We start from the raw sequence: 19,982 nt of genomic DNA on the forward strand, positions 1-19,982 counted from the left end.
AACTGCGGGGAGAGCAGCGATAATGTGTGAGCTCAAGTTTTCATCTCCCTTGAGCGAGAACCCAGGTGTGTGACCTTTAAGAAACTGCCAAACAGCCTCCGCCAGTGGACAGCACATTGTGCCCCCCTGATGGCATCTGAGCCCCAGCAGCCCAGCATCTTCCCGGCACGGGGGATGTCGTCAGTCATCTTCACAGGCTGCCCTGCGGGTGAGGCATCTCCCTGGGAGCTGACGCCCTGCAGTCTCTTCACGTACTCGCTTGTCACCCACAGACCTCTGGCGAAGTGCCTGGTTTTCAAATATTTTGTCCAGTTTTTTACATCAGATTTCTTCTTCTTGTTGAGTTTTAAGAGTTCTTCATATATTTCCAATGCAGTTCTTTATCAGATGTATGTTTTGCCAGTATTTTCTCCCAGTCTGGGGCTTGTCTTTGCATTACAGTGTCTTTTGAAGAAAATGGTTTAGAGAATTTCGGTGAGGTCCAGTTCATCCTTTCTCATGGACTGCTTTCTGGTCATTTCTAAGACCTTGTTGTCTAACTTAAGGTCATACATATTTTCTCTTAGATGTTCTTCCAGAGTTTCATAGTTTTAGGTTTGATAGTAAACTGAGGACTCATAGAAGGGGAAGGCACAGAAGGAAGCCCGTTACTTTACGTGTGCCGTCCAGTTGTTCCAGCTCCCTCTGTGGGCACGGGGGTCCTTGCTCCACTGAATAACCTTCACTCTTCTGTTAAAATTATAGAAGGTGAGAAAACAGTTTGGAGCCTTTTGAAATTGCATGACTGACCTCCCCTGGGGAATTCTGTGCTGATCTCTGGCCCGGCACCGGCCGGGCCCACGCGGCTTCCGGGCAGGGGCAGTGGGGTCCCGGGGCGTGGGCCGCCTTGCGTGGGGTCAGGGGCCTGGGGTCCCGGAGCTGCCTCCTCCTGTCCCTGTGTGGTGACCGTGACACACAGATGCCTGCAGTGCCCCAGGTAGGACCGATACCTCTTCCCTGTGGTTCGGGTCTGACGGGTTTCTCACCCTAACTTGCTTTCAAGTCCTTCCCTGAGTGGAGGCCACACACATGCCCCATTTGGAACCAGACAACGGCCTTGTTTTACTGTCCAGTTGTTCGTAGAGGATGTGCTTCCTTTAAGCTTTTTCCAAGTCAATTTATATTTGCTGCCGTTGCCAATGGTGACTAACTGTTGGGTGTAAACACTGCAGGGGGAGGGGCATGTTCTGTTTTAATGTTCGACTCACTTTCTGGTGTGGGAGAGGCGGGGGGTCCCTGGGCAGGGCTGGGATCCCCTGTCCCCAGGCAGGGTTAGGGTTCCCCCATGGCACTTGGGGTCCCAGGCCAGCGAGGTGAGTGGGCGGTGCCCGAGTCCTCTCTCCTGCAGAGGGAAGTCCTGCAGGACCATCACCTTCGAGCAGTTCAAGGAGGCGCTGGAGGAGCTCTCCAAGAAGAGGTTCAAGGACAAGAGCAGCGAGGAGGCTGTGCAAGAGGTGCACAGGCTGATAGAGGGCAAGGCCCCCATCATCTCAGGAGTGACGGTGAGCAGGCGGGCGGCGGGCCCTTGGGAAGCAGGGTCTATGAGGTCTAGGGCACAGACTGCAGCGGCCGAGAGGGGGTGGGAGCCTTAATCCCCGGTGTGGGCTGACCAGGCCACCTCCCCAGGCCCACAGCCGAGAGGGGATTCCAGGAGCTGTTTGTGTCCCTTGTGCACGGGCTCAGCCTCTTCGGTTGGAATCTCCCCTCAGGCTCCCCTTGATGCACCTGTTCTTTTTCCTTCGGTTCAACTGCCATTAACCCCTCTCCCTGCTCTCCTGCAGAAAGCCATCTCCTCGCCCACGGTGTCGCGACTCACGGACACGACCAAGTTCACGGGCTCCCACAAGGAGCGCTTCGACCCGTCAGGCAGGGGCAAGGGCAAGGCGGGCCGCGTGGACCTGGTAGACGAGTCGGGCTACGTGCCAGGCTACAAGCACGCGGGCACCTACGACCAGAAGGTGCAGGGGGGCAAGTAGCCAGTCCCCAGGGACAGGGCCTTCCACTGCTGTTGGCCCCACATCACCTCACACTTCTTTACATTCCTGGGCTCACGGGGCAGAACTCAGATGCTGGGGTCGAGTATTTGTGGGTGACTCCCAGGCCTCCCTCCTGCCTGGGGCCCTGGCATGCTCCTCTCCTCCCCAGGTGTGGCCCCTGAACTCACTGACCTTTTTCTAATGCACCTGCCTCGTCCCATGTTGGGAAGTCAACAAATGGTCATTTCCAAAGTGTTTCCTGGATCCGGACCACACAGGCCACCTGGTTTGCAGGCGGAAGCCGTGTTTTAAAGAGCAGGTGGGACAGACCTATCAGAGGTGGTGCCGACCTCCTGCCAGCAGACCCCTCCCAGGAGCCATGAGGGCAAAGGCACTAACGCACTAACCAGCAGCACCAGTGACATGAAGTGGACCTCGAACAGGACACAGGGACCTCTGCGAGGGCTCCGTTCAGGTGTGCGGCACACAGGTGCATGCTTGCAAATGCACACACATGCTCATGCACACACTCATGCACTCACCCACGGACACATGCTTACACATGCTCACGCACACACCCCCACTCACACACACGCTCACACACACACCTGTGGACCAGGGCTGTGCTCAGGGCGGTCAGAAAGCGAAGACCTGGTGCAAAGGAAGGGGGGTCGGTGGAAGAAGCTCCTCAGCAGACCAAAGGAAAGCGATCTGAAGTGTGAAGTTAGAAGTTTTTAAAATGGAAACTAAGGACAGGTCATTTCATTTTGCTTTTTAAAGAAAAGAAGAAATAAGGAGAAACAGTGACCGTGTGTTTACTGTCAGAACGGATTAGGGAAGTTTCAGAACATCCTGTTTCTGTGGCTCTCCCTGCTGTCCGTCTCCAGGTCACAAGACCCTGTGGCCTCGAGGCTCCCCGCAGGCAGGCGTGTGGGCACCTGCTGGCCCCTGCTCTGACCTGGCCTCGAGGCTGCAGGCTGTGGGCAGCGGGGCCGCTCCCTTCGGCACAGTGCAGCACAGATCTCTGCAGCTCTAGCCTCTGCAGCTGGTTCTCGCCTCTCTGGACTCTCCTAACCCCCGTACAACAAAACCAAGCCAGGGGGTCCCCTCCTAAAGGCCCACAGCACTTGCTGGGGGCGGGGGGTGCTTTCACAGGGGCCACAGGCAGCACTTCCATCTGCATAAATGCAGCCCCAGAATGGCGAGGGGCCTGCTGGGCCACGTGGTCCTGGAGCCGGTCCTGGGGAAAGGCACTCTCAGAAAGATGCTGCCTGGAACCCGCTGCCACAGCCGCGGTCTGCTCTGCACACAGCCTGGCCTCGCAAGGTGGCTGAGCAGGGACGCGCACTGCCACAGCGCACAAGCTGGTCGCCTCCGGGATGGGGGAGCTCCAACGCGTGGGCTCCGGGCCAGTGCTCCATCTGATCCGGCCCCTCTGAAGCCACCGTGTCTCCCCCAGGCCCTGCACGCCACCACCCCGACACCCAGCCTGGCTCACACATGGAGGAGCCTCCACAGGCAGCTCGTCCGGAGGCTCCGGGAGCTCACTGCCTGTGGCATTAGCACCCAGGAAACGATGGCGCACAGGCGCCAAGGGTCACTTTTAGGGCTAATCTCACTGTTGTCTCACAAATTTCTAACTTGGGGATTCTAAACTGCTTGGCTAGGCTACTCCACAGTGGGGAAACTGGGGGCCAAGGGCTGGGGCAAAGGCAGGCAGGACACCAGACCCCCACCCTGGGCCTCTCTCTCCTCCCTCAGGCTGGACCTTTGTGTGAAACCCAAGGCAAGAGTAACCAGTGTAAATGCACCTGCAGACAACAGAACATGCAGAGTGTTTCCTGACAAGAAGCTGATCATGGTGCCAGAGGTTTTCTTCAGTGGCCACAGAACAGGGCTTCTCCTCAGGTCTGGAGGCGCCACGGTGGAGGGACGCTCGCCAGAGGCCGCGGGTCTCCTGCCCATGAACAGCCCAGTCCCCATCGGCACCGGAGTCAGCAGGACCTCGGCCACTACAGTGGGCACGCTGGCAAGGTCCCCCTCACCACAGCCACAGAGAGAGATGTCCCCTGGTCTGCCATGTATGCAGGTCCTTCTCAGCCCTCCTGTGCCCGCTGGACCCTGGAGAGAGGTGCCCAGCACCGGGATGTGGTCTCCTGTCGCAGAGCGTTGTCTTCAGGCGAGAATGGCCTCCACAGGAAGGTTCCAACCCGCCGAGGGCCAGCCTGCCAGGAGCATGCTGGGAAAGTGGGGTCTAAGCAAAAGAAACAACACGAGTGGCTGTCCTCAGGGACCCTGCCGCAGCACCCCCAGTGAGCAGTGCTCCCACCCACCCGGGAGGCAGGCCGTGGCCTGCAGAGCACCCCCCACCGCAGGCTGGGAGGGCAGCTACTTGATAAGAAACTACTGGTCCACTTCTGAGAAAAATTCAGCGTGCTCTGCTGACCCTGACAGCAGCAGCTTCTCTCTGGGTTTCATGAATGAAATCAAGTGCACACAGCTGCGCTTGGGCCCGACTCCCTGCCATCCCAGGGCCAAGAGCCTGGTCCACAACACTGAGGTCCCGCTGGCCACAAAGGCGCTGCGGTCTCCCTGTGTCCCTGCCCGTCCCCAGGCACACGCACACGCCAGGACACATCGTTCTCCAGTCAAGGTATACTTTGAAAACCCACCCTCCCCTCTGTCAGAGGAGGAGGAAGAAGGGGTAAGTCATGAAGACTTAGCATTCTCCATTCTGTCCGTTTAAAACCACCTGGTGCGTGCATCAGTGCATCTTCGCGTGTGGCCTCTGAATTCACACGAGCTTGGACTCCACCTTCACTGCACCAGACAGACACGTGCATGTCCCTCTATCGGGTTCTGTGTTGTGAATACATAGGCAGAGCACGTGTCCGTGCTGCATGTGTTTATGCAATGCCAGTCAGCTTCTACTAACCATGGTTCAATACAAACTACATGTCTACCTGTGAACAAAAGAAACTGCACAGCAGGCACTGGAGACAGGACACATTCTGAGGGGGATCCTAGGAGACAGGACACACTGTAACAGGGACACCCAGGAGACAGGACACACTGTGATGGGGACCCCAGGAGACAGGACACACTGTGTTGGGGACACCCAGGAGACAGGACACACTGTGATGGGGACACCCAGGAGACAGGACGCATTGTGTTGGGGACACCCAGGAGACAGGACACACTGTGATGGGGACACCCAGGAGACAGGACGCACTGTGATGGGGACACCCAGGAGACAGGGCGCACTGTGATGGGGACACCCAGGAGACAGGACGCACTGTGATGGGGACACCCAGGAGACAGGACGCACTGTGATGGGGACCCCAGGAGACAGGGCGCACTGTGATGGGGACCCCAGGAGACAGGGCGCACTGTGATGGGGACACCCAGGAGACAGGGCGCACTGTGATGGGGACACCCAGGAGACAGGGCGCACTGTGATGGGGACCCCAGGAGACAGGACGAACTGTGATGGGGACCCCAGGAGACAGGGCGCACTGTGATGGGGACCCCAGGAGACAGGACGCACTGTGATGAGGATCCCAGGAGACAGGGCGCACTGTGATGGGGACCCCAGGAGACAGGGCGCACTGTGATGGGGACCCCAGGAGACAGGGCGCACTGTGATGGGGACCCCAGGAGACAGGGCGCACTGTGATGGGGACCCCAGGAGACAGGGCGCACTGTGATGGGGACACCTAGGAGACAGGGCGCACTGTGATGGGGATCCCAGGAGACAGGGCGCACTGTGATGGGGACACCTAGGAGACAGGGCGCACTGTGATGGGGACACCTAGGAGACAGGGCGCACTGTGATGGGGACCCCAGGAGACAGGGCGCACTGTGATGGGGATCCCAGGAGACAGGGCGCACTGTGATGGGGGGACCCCAGGAGACAGGGCGCACTGTGATGGGGACACCTAGGAGACAGGGCGCACTGTGATGGGGACACCCAGGAGACAGGACGCACTGTGATGGGGACACCCAGGAGACAGGACGCACTGTGATGGGGATCCCAGGAGACAGGACGCACTGTGATGGGGACCCCAGGAGACAGGACGCACTGTGATGGGGGGACCCCAGGAGACAGGGCGCACTGTAATGGAGACACCTAGGAGACAGGGCGCACTGTAATGGGGATCCCAGGAGACAGGACGCACTGTGATGGGGATCCCAGGAGACAGGACGCACTGTGATGGCACACCCAGGGGACAGGATGCATTGTGATGGCACACCCAGGGGACAGGACGCACTGTGATGGGGATCCCAGGGGACAGGACGCACTGTGATGGCACACCCAGGGGACAGGACGCACTGTGATGGCACACCCAGGGGACAGGACGCACTGTGATGGCACACCCAGGGGACAGGGCGCACTGTGATGGCACACCCAGGGGACAGGACGCACTGTGATGGCACACCCAGGGGACAGGATGCATTGTGATGGCACACCCAGGGGACAGGACGCACTGTGATGGCACACCCAGTGGACAGGATGTGTTCTGAGGGGAGGACAGCACTGATGGTGTCAGGAGAGAACACTAGAAGGAACGTGTTTGAGAACACTGATCATACCAGAATAGTTATTTATTTCTATTTAATGCAACTAGGCAGTGGTCAGGAACAGTTAGCTTTACCAAAATTGAAGTTCAAATTACATAATTTTAAAATATTATAGTAAGATATATATTTATACTGGAGTATTTTTACACCTTTAATATTCTTGGGCTTGAGTTCTGGACGGTGAGAATTACGCAGATGCTGGTCCGTCGGGAGGTCGGCAGAGGCAGCCCACTGGCACCACTCGCTGCCGGTCGGGACTACTCGCCTCAGGTCCCGGTGGCTGACAGCTCCGGGCAGGCCGCGGTGGCCGTCTGACCGCTGGGTGGACAGGACTATGGCAGCAGGCAGAGGCCCTCTGGCACCTGGGGCAGCACAATGGCTTGTTTCTGTGTCATGTTTAATGGCACAGTCCATGCCGTGTGCATGTGTACTGTCTGTGGCTGCTTTTGCAGCGACATGGGCACTGGGGAGTTGACACAGATGCCATGACCCATGAAACCTAAAATATTCACCACCTGGCCCTTCACGGGGAAGCCCTTGAGGAGACACTTGGGCTTACTTCCTCCCGGGTGTTTAAACACAAGCTGGGCACTTCCCTGTCCTGCAGCACACAGCACACGGGGCACCCTGTTGTCACCTGTTCGATACAGTACAGGTTGACAATTTAGCTGTACTGTGAAATTATCAACAGGTTAGACTGCCCTTAAACCAATGACTCTGAATAGTTTCCTTCCAATTATTTACCACCGAACAGTTTGTGAAGTCTGGTGGTCCAGGGCTCTGGCCTGTGGTGTGGGCACATGGAGAGTGTGCAGGGGTGGTGACGTGCTAGGCAGTGGTCACTGTGCTTGGAGATACGTCAGTTAACTCTCTTCCTGCAGACTTTTATAAAACCAAACCAAGCCAAACAAAGGAAACTTGCACAACTTAAAAGAAACTTGAAAGGGATCATATACTACTAGTTTGTACTAATTTTTTCAGGAAAGGGAAATAAAATTTATATATACATGCAATATATTTTTACACCATCTTATTAATGTTAGGGAGTACTGAGTGTATCACTTTATCTGAGTGATGGGTACAGTAAAGTCAATGTCATGGGTGTTCTGACTCGGAAAGTCTAAACTGCGCTCAGCAGGAACATCTGTGGGGTTGTGGGCCCCTGCTCCCCCTCTCAGAGTGTGAGGCTCAGAGTCACCTGTTGGGTCACTGTCAAGGGTTGGCCTGCAAACCTTTAGTGAAACAGCTCGTCTGTCTGCACATCGCTCCTCATGTGTTTGCTGTTGTTAACATTGTGTGTCAAAAGTGATCAATAAAGTGTTAAATTGTGGATCTCTTATCGTCATTGGACTGTCTGGACCGGCAGTCACATGGACACCGACATCTAACATGGGACAGGCCCTGGGAGAGGCTACGGGAAGGAGGGCAGAGCCATAGCTCCTAGGGAACAGAGCCTCCTGTCCCCTCCCCCAAGGAGAGCCTTTCACTCCCTCCCTTAGACAGGCAACTGCTGACTCGAGCCCATGAGGAGCAGGTGGACTGACCACTGCTATGTCCGAGTCCGGGTCGAGTCCCAGTGCAGCCCTTTGGGGGCCTACATCCAGGAGGACGGGGCACAGACTACAGTACAGACAACACAGCAGCCCCAAGAGGAACAGAACTGCCAACTGTAATCCCAGCCCGAGAATAGTCTTCAAAAATAAAGGCATTTTTAGACTATAACAGGGGAACTCCCACCAGGAGGCATGAATAGAAATTCTAAATGCAGAAGGAAAGTGATCGCAGATGGAATGTCTGAGATGTGAGCAAAGAATAAATAGTAAATAACTACAAATACAATAGTGACTATATACATACCTTCTGTGAGATTAATAATATTTCATTAAAATGACTGAAAAGCATCCCATGTGAGCCAGAAGGGGTGCATGGGGAGTTAATGCTCATGGCTGCTGTATGACATCAGAGGTAGAGGGAAAGGCTGAATAAATAAGCATGAACGGGTATGGATACGCCCGAAAGAGGGTGCATGGCTTCCAAACTAGAGGTGAAATGCTAAACACTAAATCTTAAAATAGCAACAGTGGCTGGGGAAAAAAATGACAGAAGAAATTAAACAGCACAAAATGATATGGCAGATTCAAACTAAAATATATCAATTCCATTAGAGGAAAAAGCAAGAGAAAAACAGAACAGGAAAATTGATGACATAATATTTTAAAGCTAACTGTATCATTCATTTCAGCATGGCTAAAAAGGAAAGGGAAGAGCAGAAAATGAAAACGAAGAAAATGAAATGAGGACCAAGGCTGGTTCTTTGACAGGACTGGTCAACTCAAACTTCTGGTAGACTAATGAAGAGATCAAGTTCAAACAACCAATGACACGGCTGACCAAGGGGAGTGGGAATTGGGCCCGGGAAGCAGATGCTGAGCAGTTAGCATGTCACTGGAAGGATGCAGGAGCAGGGGCCTTCCAGACCACAACGCAGACTGGACAAAGTCTTGCCAGCCCAGTGGTCTCTGGAGATAGCCTGTTTGAGGCAATCCTCGTGGCGGGAGGGCCAGGCCCCGGTGTGTCGCCTGCTGGTCACTGGCTAGGGCTCACAGATGAAAGCTGGCACAGAGCCTGAGGACACAAGCAGCTGGAGGTTGTCTCTTACATGCACATCAAGGTCGTACTTGAAGGGACACAAGTGCCCCTACATCCCTGCCACAGTGACACAGCTTGAAATGCTGAAGCTATTAAAATGATGCTAAAGATCGAGTGTTATGCCAAAAATTTAAAAAAATTTTAAAAGTAGGCAGTTGAACAAATTCCTAGAGATACATAACTTACAAAAACTAACGAAAGAAGAAACTGAAAGCCCACGTAGTCCTATGATTTAAGGTAAGTAACTACCAACTGTAGTGGAAAACCTCACAAATCTCAGTGACTGGACACAACAGAAGTTATTTATCCTTTACAAGAAGTCTAACTGGAGTCAAGCAGAGGTCTCGTCAACAAAAGAGAAACAGGCTTGCTGATCTTGTGACATAGCTGGCAAGGCCACCAAGGGATGGGAAGCTATCAGGGTGGCCCACCACACAAACATCACATCATGCTTCCGGTATGTCAGATACTGTCCTAGAACTTTATTTATAATGAATCATTTAACCTTCACAATAGCCTAGAAGGCAGGCACTAGTATTACCCCATTTTACAAATGAGGAATTGAGGAACAGAAAATTTAAATAATTACCCAAAGTTAGACATTAAATGATATACCTAGACTATAAAATATTAAGCAAAGTATTAAACAAAATATAACATATATGTAGAGGAAAACCATCATTACTAAATTGTGCTTATCCCAGAAGTTTAAGGTGATTTTTACATTAACAAATTATTGTAATTAATCACATTAACAATAAAGAAGAAAAACCATATATATAGTCATCTTAAGGGTTGCAGAAAAGTGTCTGGTAAAATTCATTCGTTCATGATGAAAAATTCTTAGCAAAATGAACAATAGGAAGGAACCTCTTTAACCCGATAAAGGCCATTTATTAAAAAAAACCCTATCACAATTTAGTGGTGCAATGGTGAAAGCTCTCCTTTTATTTATTATCTAAAACAAGAAAAAATAGGCCACTCTAATACCCCACCTAATCAGTAGTATACTAGAATTACTAGCCAGCATGGAAAAGCAAAAATCAAAAGAAAATAAAAATAAAAATAAATAAAGTAAAAACCCAGGGTAAAGGAATGGAAAAGAAAACAAGAAAATCCATTACTCACAGGAAACATGACTGCGTGCCTAGAAAAGCTAAAATAACTGCAGGTAAATTATTGAAATTAGTTAAGAGTTTAACAATATTGCTAGATATAAAATATACAAAACTCAACTGGATTTCCACATAACAGCAACAAATAATTAGAAAAAGAAATGCAAACAGCCCTGGCCAGTTTGGCTCAGGGGTTAAAGCGTCGGCCTGCGGTTCGGAGAGACCCGGGTTCGGTTCCCGCTGAGGGCATGTACTTCGGTTGCAGTTTCTCCCCGGCCGTGGTTGGTCGTGTGGGTGGCAGCCACTCGATGTGTCCCTTCACGTCGATGTTTCTCTCTCTCTCTCCCTTCCTCTCTCTCCCTCCCACTCTATCTGTACAAAAAATGGAAAAATATCCTCGGGTGAGGATAAAAAAAAAAAAAAAAGAAATGCAAACAAAGTAAAAATATATATCTTTTAGAAATGTCATCACAAAATAAGAAAAACGTAGAAATATAACAAAATATGCATAAAACCTATGGAGAAAAAGACAAAACTATAATGATGAACATTAGAGGAGATCTAACAAGTGAACAGAGATACCCTAGTCATGGTTTCTAAGACTCAATATTACCCATATTAAATTCTTCCCAAACCAACCAATGCAATCTCAAACAAAATCTCAACTTAACCAGCTAATTCTAAAACTTATGAAATGCAAAGGGTAAAAAATTGCCCAAACACCCTGCACTTGAGACAGAAGGTCTTACCATGAAAGTGTGCCCGTGCATAGAGATGGACAGGGAGGCCCATGGGGAAAACAGAAGCTCAGACACACACACCGTTTCTGCCCGAGGAGTCTTGTCAGTAGCGATGCTGGGTAATTGGACTTACACATGAAAACATGAAACTGGGTCTTTAACTCTCACAACATGTACAAAAATCAGTTCCAGGTGGAATATATATCTAGTAGACAAAACTATAAAGTCTTCTGGAAGATAATGCAGCAGAATATCTTCATAATTACAAACAGAGAAAGAGTTCTAAGAATTAGAATCTAATAAAAAGACTGATAAATTAGACCATACTAAAATTTCTCTTCATCAAAGGACATCATTAGCCCTGGCCGGTTTGGCTCAGTGGTTAGAGCATCAGCCTGTGGTCCAGAGAGACCCGGGTTCGGTTCCCACTAAGGGCGTGTACCTTGTTTGCAGTTTGTCCTCGGCCCTAGATGGGTCATGCGGGTGGCAACCACTCGATGTGTCCCTTTCATGTCGATGTTTCTCTCTCTCTCGCCTCCTCTCTCTCCCTCCCACACTATCTGAACAAAAAAATGGGAAAATGTGCTCAGGTAAGGATAAAAAAAAAAAAAAGACATCATTAAAAAGTGAAAAGGCAACAAAAGGCAAATGTAAATCACAAAGCACTACTGTCCAGAATTATAATTTGTGCAAATAGTAAAAACTATACAATAGAAAAACAGGGAAAATCACTTGAATAGGCACTTTACAGAAAGGAAGTCCAGATGGCCAATAAACATTTGAACAGTGCCTTGATAGTTGGAGAGAAGCAAATTAGAACCACAGGAGATAAATTTCACATTCTCCAGAGTGAAGATATTAAAAACTCTGGAAATACACGCTGAAAACATGGACTAACAAAAATTCTTTTTTTTTTCTTTAATTAATTTTTGTTACAGGTGTTTCTCCTTTTCCCCCCACTGATTCCCCCCTCCCACTCCCTCCCAGCCCTTTCTCCAGATTGTTGTCTATGTCCACTGTTCATGCATACATGCATATAAGTTCTGTGGTTTCTCTCTCCCCCACCACCCCCCTCTTTAGGGGATTGTCAGTCTGTACCCCGCTTTCGCATCTCTGGGACTACCCCATTCCTCAGACTGTTATGTTCATTATATTCCACAAATAAGTGAGATCATGCGAAACTTGTCTTTCTCTGTTTGGCTTGTTTCACTTAGGATGATACTTTCAAGGTTCCTCCATGTAGTCTCAAAGGATAAGAGATCTTTCTTTCTTACAGCTGCGTAGTACTCCATTGTGTATATGTACCACAGCTTTTTTATCCATTTGTCTACTGATGGACACTTGGGCTGTTTCCAGATCTTAGCGATTGTAAATAGTGCTGCTACAAACATGGGGGTACATATATTCTTTCTGATTGGTGTTTTAGGCTTCTTAGGGTATATTCCTAGAATTGGGATCACTGGGTCAAATGGAAGTTCAATATTTAATTTTTTGAGGTAACACCATATTGTTTTCCATAGTGGCTGCACCAGTCTGCATTCCCACCAGCAGTGCACTAGAGTCCCCTTTTCTCCACACCCTCGCCAACACTTGTTTGATGATTTGTTGATGGCGGCCATTCTGACAGGTGTGAGGTGATACCTCATTGTTGTTTTAATTTGCATCTCTCTGATGATTAGTGATGATGAGCATTTCTTCATATGTTTCTTAGCCATTTGTATGTCCTGTTTGGAGAGGTGTCTATTTAGTTCCTCTGCCCATTTTTTAATTGGATTCTTTGTCTTCCTTTTGTGGAGTTGTATGAGCACTCTATATGTATTGGAAATTAACCCCTTATCTGATATATCATTGGCAATTATGCTCTCCCATACAGTGGGTAGCCTTTCCGTTTTGATGATTGTATCTTTCGCAGTGCAGAAGCTTTTGAGTTTGATGTAGTCCCATGTGTTCATTTTCTCCTTTGTTTCTATTGCCTTAGGTGATGTGTCAGTAAAAATTCTGCTGAGTATGATGTCTGAGATTTTGTTGCCTACAGTCTCTTCTTGGATTTTTATGGATTCATGAGTTATATTTAAGTCTTTTATCCATTTTGAGTTTATTCTCGTGTAGGGTGTAAGTTGATGGTCTGGTTTCATTTTTCTGCAAGTAGCTGTCCAATTTTCCCAGCACCATTTATTAAAGAGGCTGTCCTTACTCCACTGTATGCTTTTGCCCCCTTTGTCAAATATTAATTGAGCATATTGCCTTGGGTCCATTTCTGGGTTCTCTGTTCTGTTCCACTGGTCTATATACCTGTTCTTGTGCCAGTACCAGGCTGTTTTGATTACAGTGGCTTTGTAGTATAACCTGAAATCTGGTATTGTGATCCCTCCAACTTTGTTCTTCCTTTTCAAGACTGCTGTGGCTATTCGAGGCCTTTTTTGGTTCCATATGAACTTTTGAAGTAATTGTTCTAATTCTGTGAAGTATGCCGTTGGTATTTTGATGGGGATTGCGTTGAATTTATATATTGCTTTGGGTAATATGGACATTTTAATGATGTTAATTCTCCCAATCCATGAACAGGGTATGTGCTTCCACATTTTTATATTTTCCTCTATTTCTTTTTTCAATGACCTGTAGTTTTCTGCGAATAGGTCCTTTATTTCTTTGGTTAAGTTTATTCCTAGGTATCTTAATTTTTTTTGCCTCAATGATAAATGAGATTGTTTTCTTAGTTTCTCTTTCTGTGAGTTCTTCATTGGTGTATAAGAATGCCATCGATTTCTTGACGTTAATTTTGTATCCTCCTACTTTGCCAAATTCATTTATTAAGTCTAGTAAACTTTTGATTTACTAGAGTCTTTGGGGTTTTCTATGTATAGTATCATGTCACCTGCAAATAATGACAGTTTCACTTCCTCCTTTCCAATTTGGATCCCCTTTGTTTTTTCTTCCTGATTGCTGTGGCTAAGACTTCCAGTACTATGTTAAATAGGAGTGGCGAAAGTGGGCATCCTTGCCTTGTTCCTGTTCTTAAGGGAAATGCTTTTAGCTTTTGCCCATTGAGTATGATGTTGGCTGTAGGTCTTTCATATATGGCCTTTAGTATGTCTAGATATGATCCCTCTATTCCCACATTGCTGAGCGTTTTTATCAGAAATGGATGCTGGATTTTGTCGAAGGCTTTTTCAGTATCTATTGATATTATCATGTGGTTTTTATTCTTCATTTTATTTATGTGGTGTATCACGTTTATGGATTTGTGAATATTGTACCAGCCTTGCATCCCTGGGATGAATCCCACTTGGTCATGGTGGATAATTTTTTTGGTGTATTGCTGGATCCAATTTGCTAGTATTTTGTTCAGGATTTTGGCATCTATGTTCATCAGGGATATTGGCCTCTAGTTTTCTTTCTTTGTTGTGTCTTTTTCTGGTTTTGGAATTAGAATTATGCTGGCTTCATAAAACGAGTTTGGAAGTCTTCCTTCTTCTTGAATTTTTTGAAATAGTTTGAGGAGAATGGGTATTAGTTCTTCTTTGAATGTTCGGTAAAACTCCTCTGTGAAGCCATCCGGGCCTGGGCTTTTGTTTGCTGGGAGAGTCTTGATTACATCTTCAATTTCTTCTGTTGTTATTGGTCTGTTCAAGTTTTCTATCTCTTCCTGATCCAGTTTTGGGAGACTATGTGTTTCTAGAAATTTGTCCATTTTGCTTAGATTGTCGAATTTGTTGCCATATAATTGTTCATAGTAGTTGTTAACGATCTTTTGTATTTCTGTGGTGTCAGTTGTTATCTCTCCTCTTTCATTTCTGATTTTGTGTATTTGGGTTCTCTCTCTTTGTTTCTTGGTGAGTCTAGCTAAGGGTCCATCAATCTTGTTTATCTTTTCGAAAAACCAGCTCTTTGTTTTATTGATCCTTTGAATTGTTTTTTTTGGTCTCTATGTCATTTATTTCTGCTCTGATCCTTACTATTTCCTTCCTTCTACTTGCTCTGGGGTTTTCTTTTTGTTTGCTCTCCAGTTCTTTAAGTTGTAAGGTTAGAGAGTCTATTAGAGATTTTTCTTCTTTTTTGAGGTAGGCCTGTAGTGTTATGAACTTCCCTCTCAGAACTGCTTTCGCTGCATCCCATAGATTTTGTGTTGTTGTGTCTTCATTTTCATTGGTTTCCAGGAAGTTTTTGATTTCTTCCTTGATCTCCTCGGTGACCCATTCATTGTTTAATAACATGCTATTTAGCCTCCATGTGTTCAAATGTCTTTGTATGTTCTTCTTGCAATTGATTTCTAGTTTCATGCCATTGTGATCTGAGAAGATGCTTGATATAATTTCAATCTTCTTGAACTTGTAGAGACTTAGTTTGTGCCCTAATATGTGGTCTATCTTTGAGAATGTCCCATGTGCACTTGAGAAGAATGTGAATTCTGTAGTTTTGGGGTGTAGTTCTCTGTAGATATCTATTAAATCCATTTGGTCTAGTGCTTCATTTAGAGTCTCTGTTTCCTTGCTAATTTTTTGTCTAGAGGATCTATCCAGTGATGTCAGCGGGGTGTTGAAGTCCCCTGCTATGATTGTATTGCTATCGATTTCTCCTTTGAAGTCCTCCAGAAGTTTTTTTAATGTATTTTGGTGCTCCTATATTGGGTGCATATATGTTTATCAAGGTTATATCTACCTGTTGGATAGATCCTTTCAATATTATGTAGTGGCCTTCTTTGTCTCTAATTATGGCCTTCATTCTGAAATCTATTTTATCAGATATAAGTATTGCTACCCCAGCTTTTTATTCTGTTCTGTTTGCTTGGAAGATTTTTTTCCATCCCTTCATTTTGAATCTATGTCTTTTGTTGTGAGGTGGGTCTCTTATAAACAACATATAGATGAGTCATGCTTTCTTATCCAATCATCTACTCTGTGTCTTTTTATGGGAGCATTCAGTCCGTTTACATTTAAGGTGATTATTGATATTTATTGCCATTTTTGTTTAGTGTGGTTCTATTTTCCTTCCCATTTCTCCTGGTAATTACAGCAGTCCTTTTAACATTTCTTGCAGTGCTGGTTTGGTGCTAATGTATTCCCTTAGCCTTTTTTTTGTCTGGGAAGCTCTTTATTTGACCTTCTATTTTGAATGATAGCCTTGCTGGGTAGAGTAGTCTTGGATTCAGATCCTTGTTTTTCATGACTGTGATTACTTCATGCCATTCCCTTCTAGCCTGTAGTGTTTCTTGTGAGAAGTCAGCTGAGAGCCTTATGGGGTTTCCTTTGTAGGTAACCTGTTGCTTATCTCTTGCTGCTTTTAGGATTCTCTCTGTCTTTAATTTTTGGCAGTTTGATTACTATGTCTTGGTGTGGGCCTGTTTGGGTTCTTCTTACTTGGGGCTCTCTGTGCTTCTTGAACTTGAATGCCTTCTTCCTTCACCAAATTAGGGAAGTTTTCTGTCACTATTTCTTTGAATATATTCTCTATCCCTTGCTTATTTTCTTCTTCTTCAGGGACTCCTATGATGAGAATATTATTCCGTTTCCAGTTGTCCCACAGTTCTCTTAAGCTGTCTTCCTGTTTTTTAATCGTCTTTTCCTTTTGGTTTTCTGATTGGTTGATTTCTTCTAGCCTGTCTTCTAATTCACTGATCCGGTCCTCAGCTTCCCCTACTCTGCTTTTTAGACCTTCCGATGTGTTTTTCATTTCTGATATGTCATTCTTCATTTCTTCCTGTTGGTTTTTAATTTCCAACTGGTTGATTTTCAACATTTCTATGTCTTTACTCATGGTGCTCATGTCCTTACACATGCTGCTGAGCTTTCTCAACATCATGGCTCTAAATTCTAGTTCTGTTAACTTGCTTAACTGCACCTCATTTATCTCATCTTCCGTAGAGGTCTCTTGTTCTTTCATTTGGCTTTTGTTTCTGTTTTTCACCAGTTTGGCTATCACAGTGGGCTTTGGATTCTGCCAAATTTTCCCTGTGGGTGTTGGTGTTCTGCTGTTTGTGGCTCCCTCTCCTGGGTTTGGATGCGCCAAGGAGGACCCACTTTAAACACCACCGTCAAGTCTTAGCTTTTCTGGTTAGTGTTGCTAGCCCAGGGAATGGTAGTTATCCTCTAGCTTTTTTTGCCTGGAGGCTATTAGTAGAGGTCACCTGCAGACCCTTGGTTTCTGAGATGCCTGAAAAACTTCCTCAGGTGCTCAGTGTAAGAGGATTTCCTGAGAGTGAGGCAGCTGTTGGTTGTTAATGCGCCTCAATTAGCATTTCAATGGCCACCAGGTGGGGTTGAGTCTCTGAGGGAGGGGCCGCCACCTCTCCCCAGGGCTCTGGGAGGGAGTAAAACGACCACAGTCCTGCGTGGCTGCACTCAGCGAGAGCTCTTAGCACCCTCCAAAACCCGAATGTCCCCACACAGTTCTAGTCCAGTCTGCCTTGCCTCTGCCGGAGCCCAAGGTGAGTGGCTGCTGCCAATTTAGCCTCTGTCTGGACTCTGCGTCGTGGAGCTGCCTGGGACTTTTAACCCGAGGGCGCTGCTTCCAGCCAAGGGAGGTCCGGCTGGGGTTCCAGCCAACGGCGTTGCACTCAGCAGAAACCCCAGGACTGAGCCGCCGCGGTAGCGGAACACTGCAGAGGTGGCAGTAGCTTCCAGCACAGTCCCTTGGTTTCTGTGAGTCTGTGCGGCACCTGCCGAGGGCTTAGCACGCAGAGTTCGTGGGACTCAGCCTTGGTAGCAGTGTCCCACCGAGTCCCCTGGTCCCTGCGAGTCTGTGAGGCACCAGCCGAGGGCTTAGCAGGCAACAGAGTTCCCAGGACCCATGCAGGGTCGTAAGGGAGGTGGTAGCAGTAACTTCCAGCCGAGTTCCCTGGTCCCTGCCCAGGCCGCTGCGGACTGTGGGCTCCCGGACCCCTCTCGCGTCCTCGCAAGCCTAACAGGATTGAGTTGGTGTCCCTGGTTGTGTGTTCCTCCAAGGTGTCTTTCGGTTGCCCCTTCCTGACGATTTGCCTTTATTTTCGTTGTAAATCCAGTTTGGTCCTGGGAGATGGTCTGTGTAGCTCCATTCACTTCGCCGCCATTTCGGTTCCTCCAAAAATTCTTATATACTACTAATGGGAGTGTTAGTTGATATAACCATTCTGGAAACAATTCGAAATTATCTATAGTAAAGCTATTAAGCATATGGTTAAGGAGTTAAATGAAATATGAACATAATGGGAAATAAAATCTTCATAATAATGAACCAAACATAATTTTAGAACTAAAAAAAAATATTATTTCTGAAATGAAAAAGCTTCACAGCAGAGAAGACCAAAGATCAGTAAACTCTGCAACAGGGCAACAGAACTGATCCAAACTAAAGCACTGAGAGAACTACAATGAAAAAACCAAGTTTAGTGATCTGTGGAGACAATATCAAGTGGGCTAACGTGAGTGCAGCTAGATCCCAGGAGGAAAGGGGGAGGGAGGGAGATAGATATTGGGTCAAGTAAGAAATCTGAAGACATGGTGGCCAAAACTTTTCCAAATTTGATAGAACAGTATAAACTCACAGGTCCAAGAAGTTCAATAAAATCCGAACAAGTGATCACAAGTAGCAGCATGGCGATTATTCTCTATAAGCTTACAATGCGTTAATACTAAACTCTTCTAAATACGTTTTTAAATGACCTGATGACATTGCCCTGGCCAGTTTGGCTCAGCGGTTAGAGTGTCGGCCTGTGGACCGTAAAGTCCCGGGTTCGGTTCCCGCTAAGGGCACGTACCTTGGTTGCAGTTTGTCTCTGGCCCCGATTGGGGTTGTGTGGGTGGCAGCCACTCGGTGTTTCTCTCTCCCTCCCGCTCTATCTGAAGGTGAATGCAAAAATGTCCTTGGGTGAGGATAAAAAAAAAAAGATCTGATGACAGAAATTCCACCCCCACACTTTTAATATGACACATTTCCCGGTTAAGTTACAAAAACTAGTACTGCTGGACACTACCATGAGCACAAACATGTGACTGGAAAGGATACATGAAGCCCAGAGACCACCCTCTAAGAGAGAGACCCGACCCCTCTGGCTTCCAGTGAGATTCCTGACACACACAGCTACACAAATCATTGCTCTGAGGCCTGTGCTTCTTCCTCAATCAGTTAACATTGTTCTAAAATATTATTTTGTTTTATCAAAGAAAGCAAGCATTACATAAGATATAAAGTTTTCAAAGTAATAAATCTAATTTTATCCCCTGTTATGACACAATTTTCAGAAATACACTGTAAGCAAAAGAGAACCAGAGTTTGGGTATTTTTACTGTGGGATGTTAATATCACAAAACATTTTTTATATTTCCCATACTATGTTACCATTATTAAGTCTTGGAACTTGTTTCTACTCACCAACCATGGTGCATAGCTTGTTTTGTAAAAGAAGTCAATGAGCCCTGGGTGTCATTGCTCAATGGTGAGAGCGTGGGCCCAAGCAACAAAGGGTTGTGGGTTTGATTCCCGGTCTAGGGCACATACCTGGGTTGCAGTTTTGATCCCTGGCCCTGGTTGGGGTGCATGGGGAGGCAACCAACTGATGTGTGTGTGTGTCTCTCTCTCCCCCTCCCTCCCTTCCACTCTCTCTAAAAAAGTCAATGGAAAAAATATCCTCAGGAGAAAATTAACAAACAAAAGAATTCAATGATAAAATCAGTATAATTTATAAAGAGCCACTTTTTAGAACAATGTATTCATTTATTAAATAAGAATTGCTTATCACACAATACATTATTTTCTTTAATCATCATACACAGCTCTCTCTTACATTAAGCAGAAAAACATTGTATTTTCTTTATCTTAAGATATTTGATGAAATTTTAATAAAATATTTATCTTAAAATGTCAATTTGTTTTGTTTCAAAACATGTGAAGGGCTGAGATTAATCCTG

General features: G+C 47.0%; 1 protein-coding gene across 1 annotated transcript in view; it reads left to right on the top strand.

Moving 5' to 3' along the window:
• The window catches only part of LOC118642497 (tubulin polymerization promoting protein), a 29,731-nt gene extending 22,900 nt beyond the window's left edge, over nucleotides 1-6,831 (top strand). Inside the window, exons 3-4 of the mRNA XM_036280298.1 lie at nucleotides 1,388-1,541; nucleotides 1,821-6,831. Of these exons, the coding sequence (XP_036136191.1) occupies nucleotides 1,388-1,541; nucleotides 1,821-2,015 (349 nt within the window). The 3' untranslated portion in view covers nucleotides 2,016-6,831. The remainder of the gene's footprint in view (nucleotides 1-1,387; nucleotides 1,542-1,820) is intronic.
• Nucleotides 6,832-19,982: the final 13,151 nt, after the last annotated feature.

Source organism: Molossus molossus, unplaced genomic scaffold (genome assembly GCF_014108415.1).
Source record: "Molossus molossus isolate mMolMol1 unplaced genomic scaffold, mMolMol1.p scaffold_m16_p_3, whole genome shotgun sequence".
Lineage (NCBI taxonomy): Eukaryota > Metazoa > Chordata > Mammalia > Chiroptera > Molossidae > Molossus > Molossus molossus.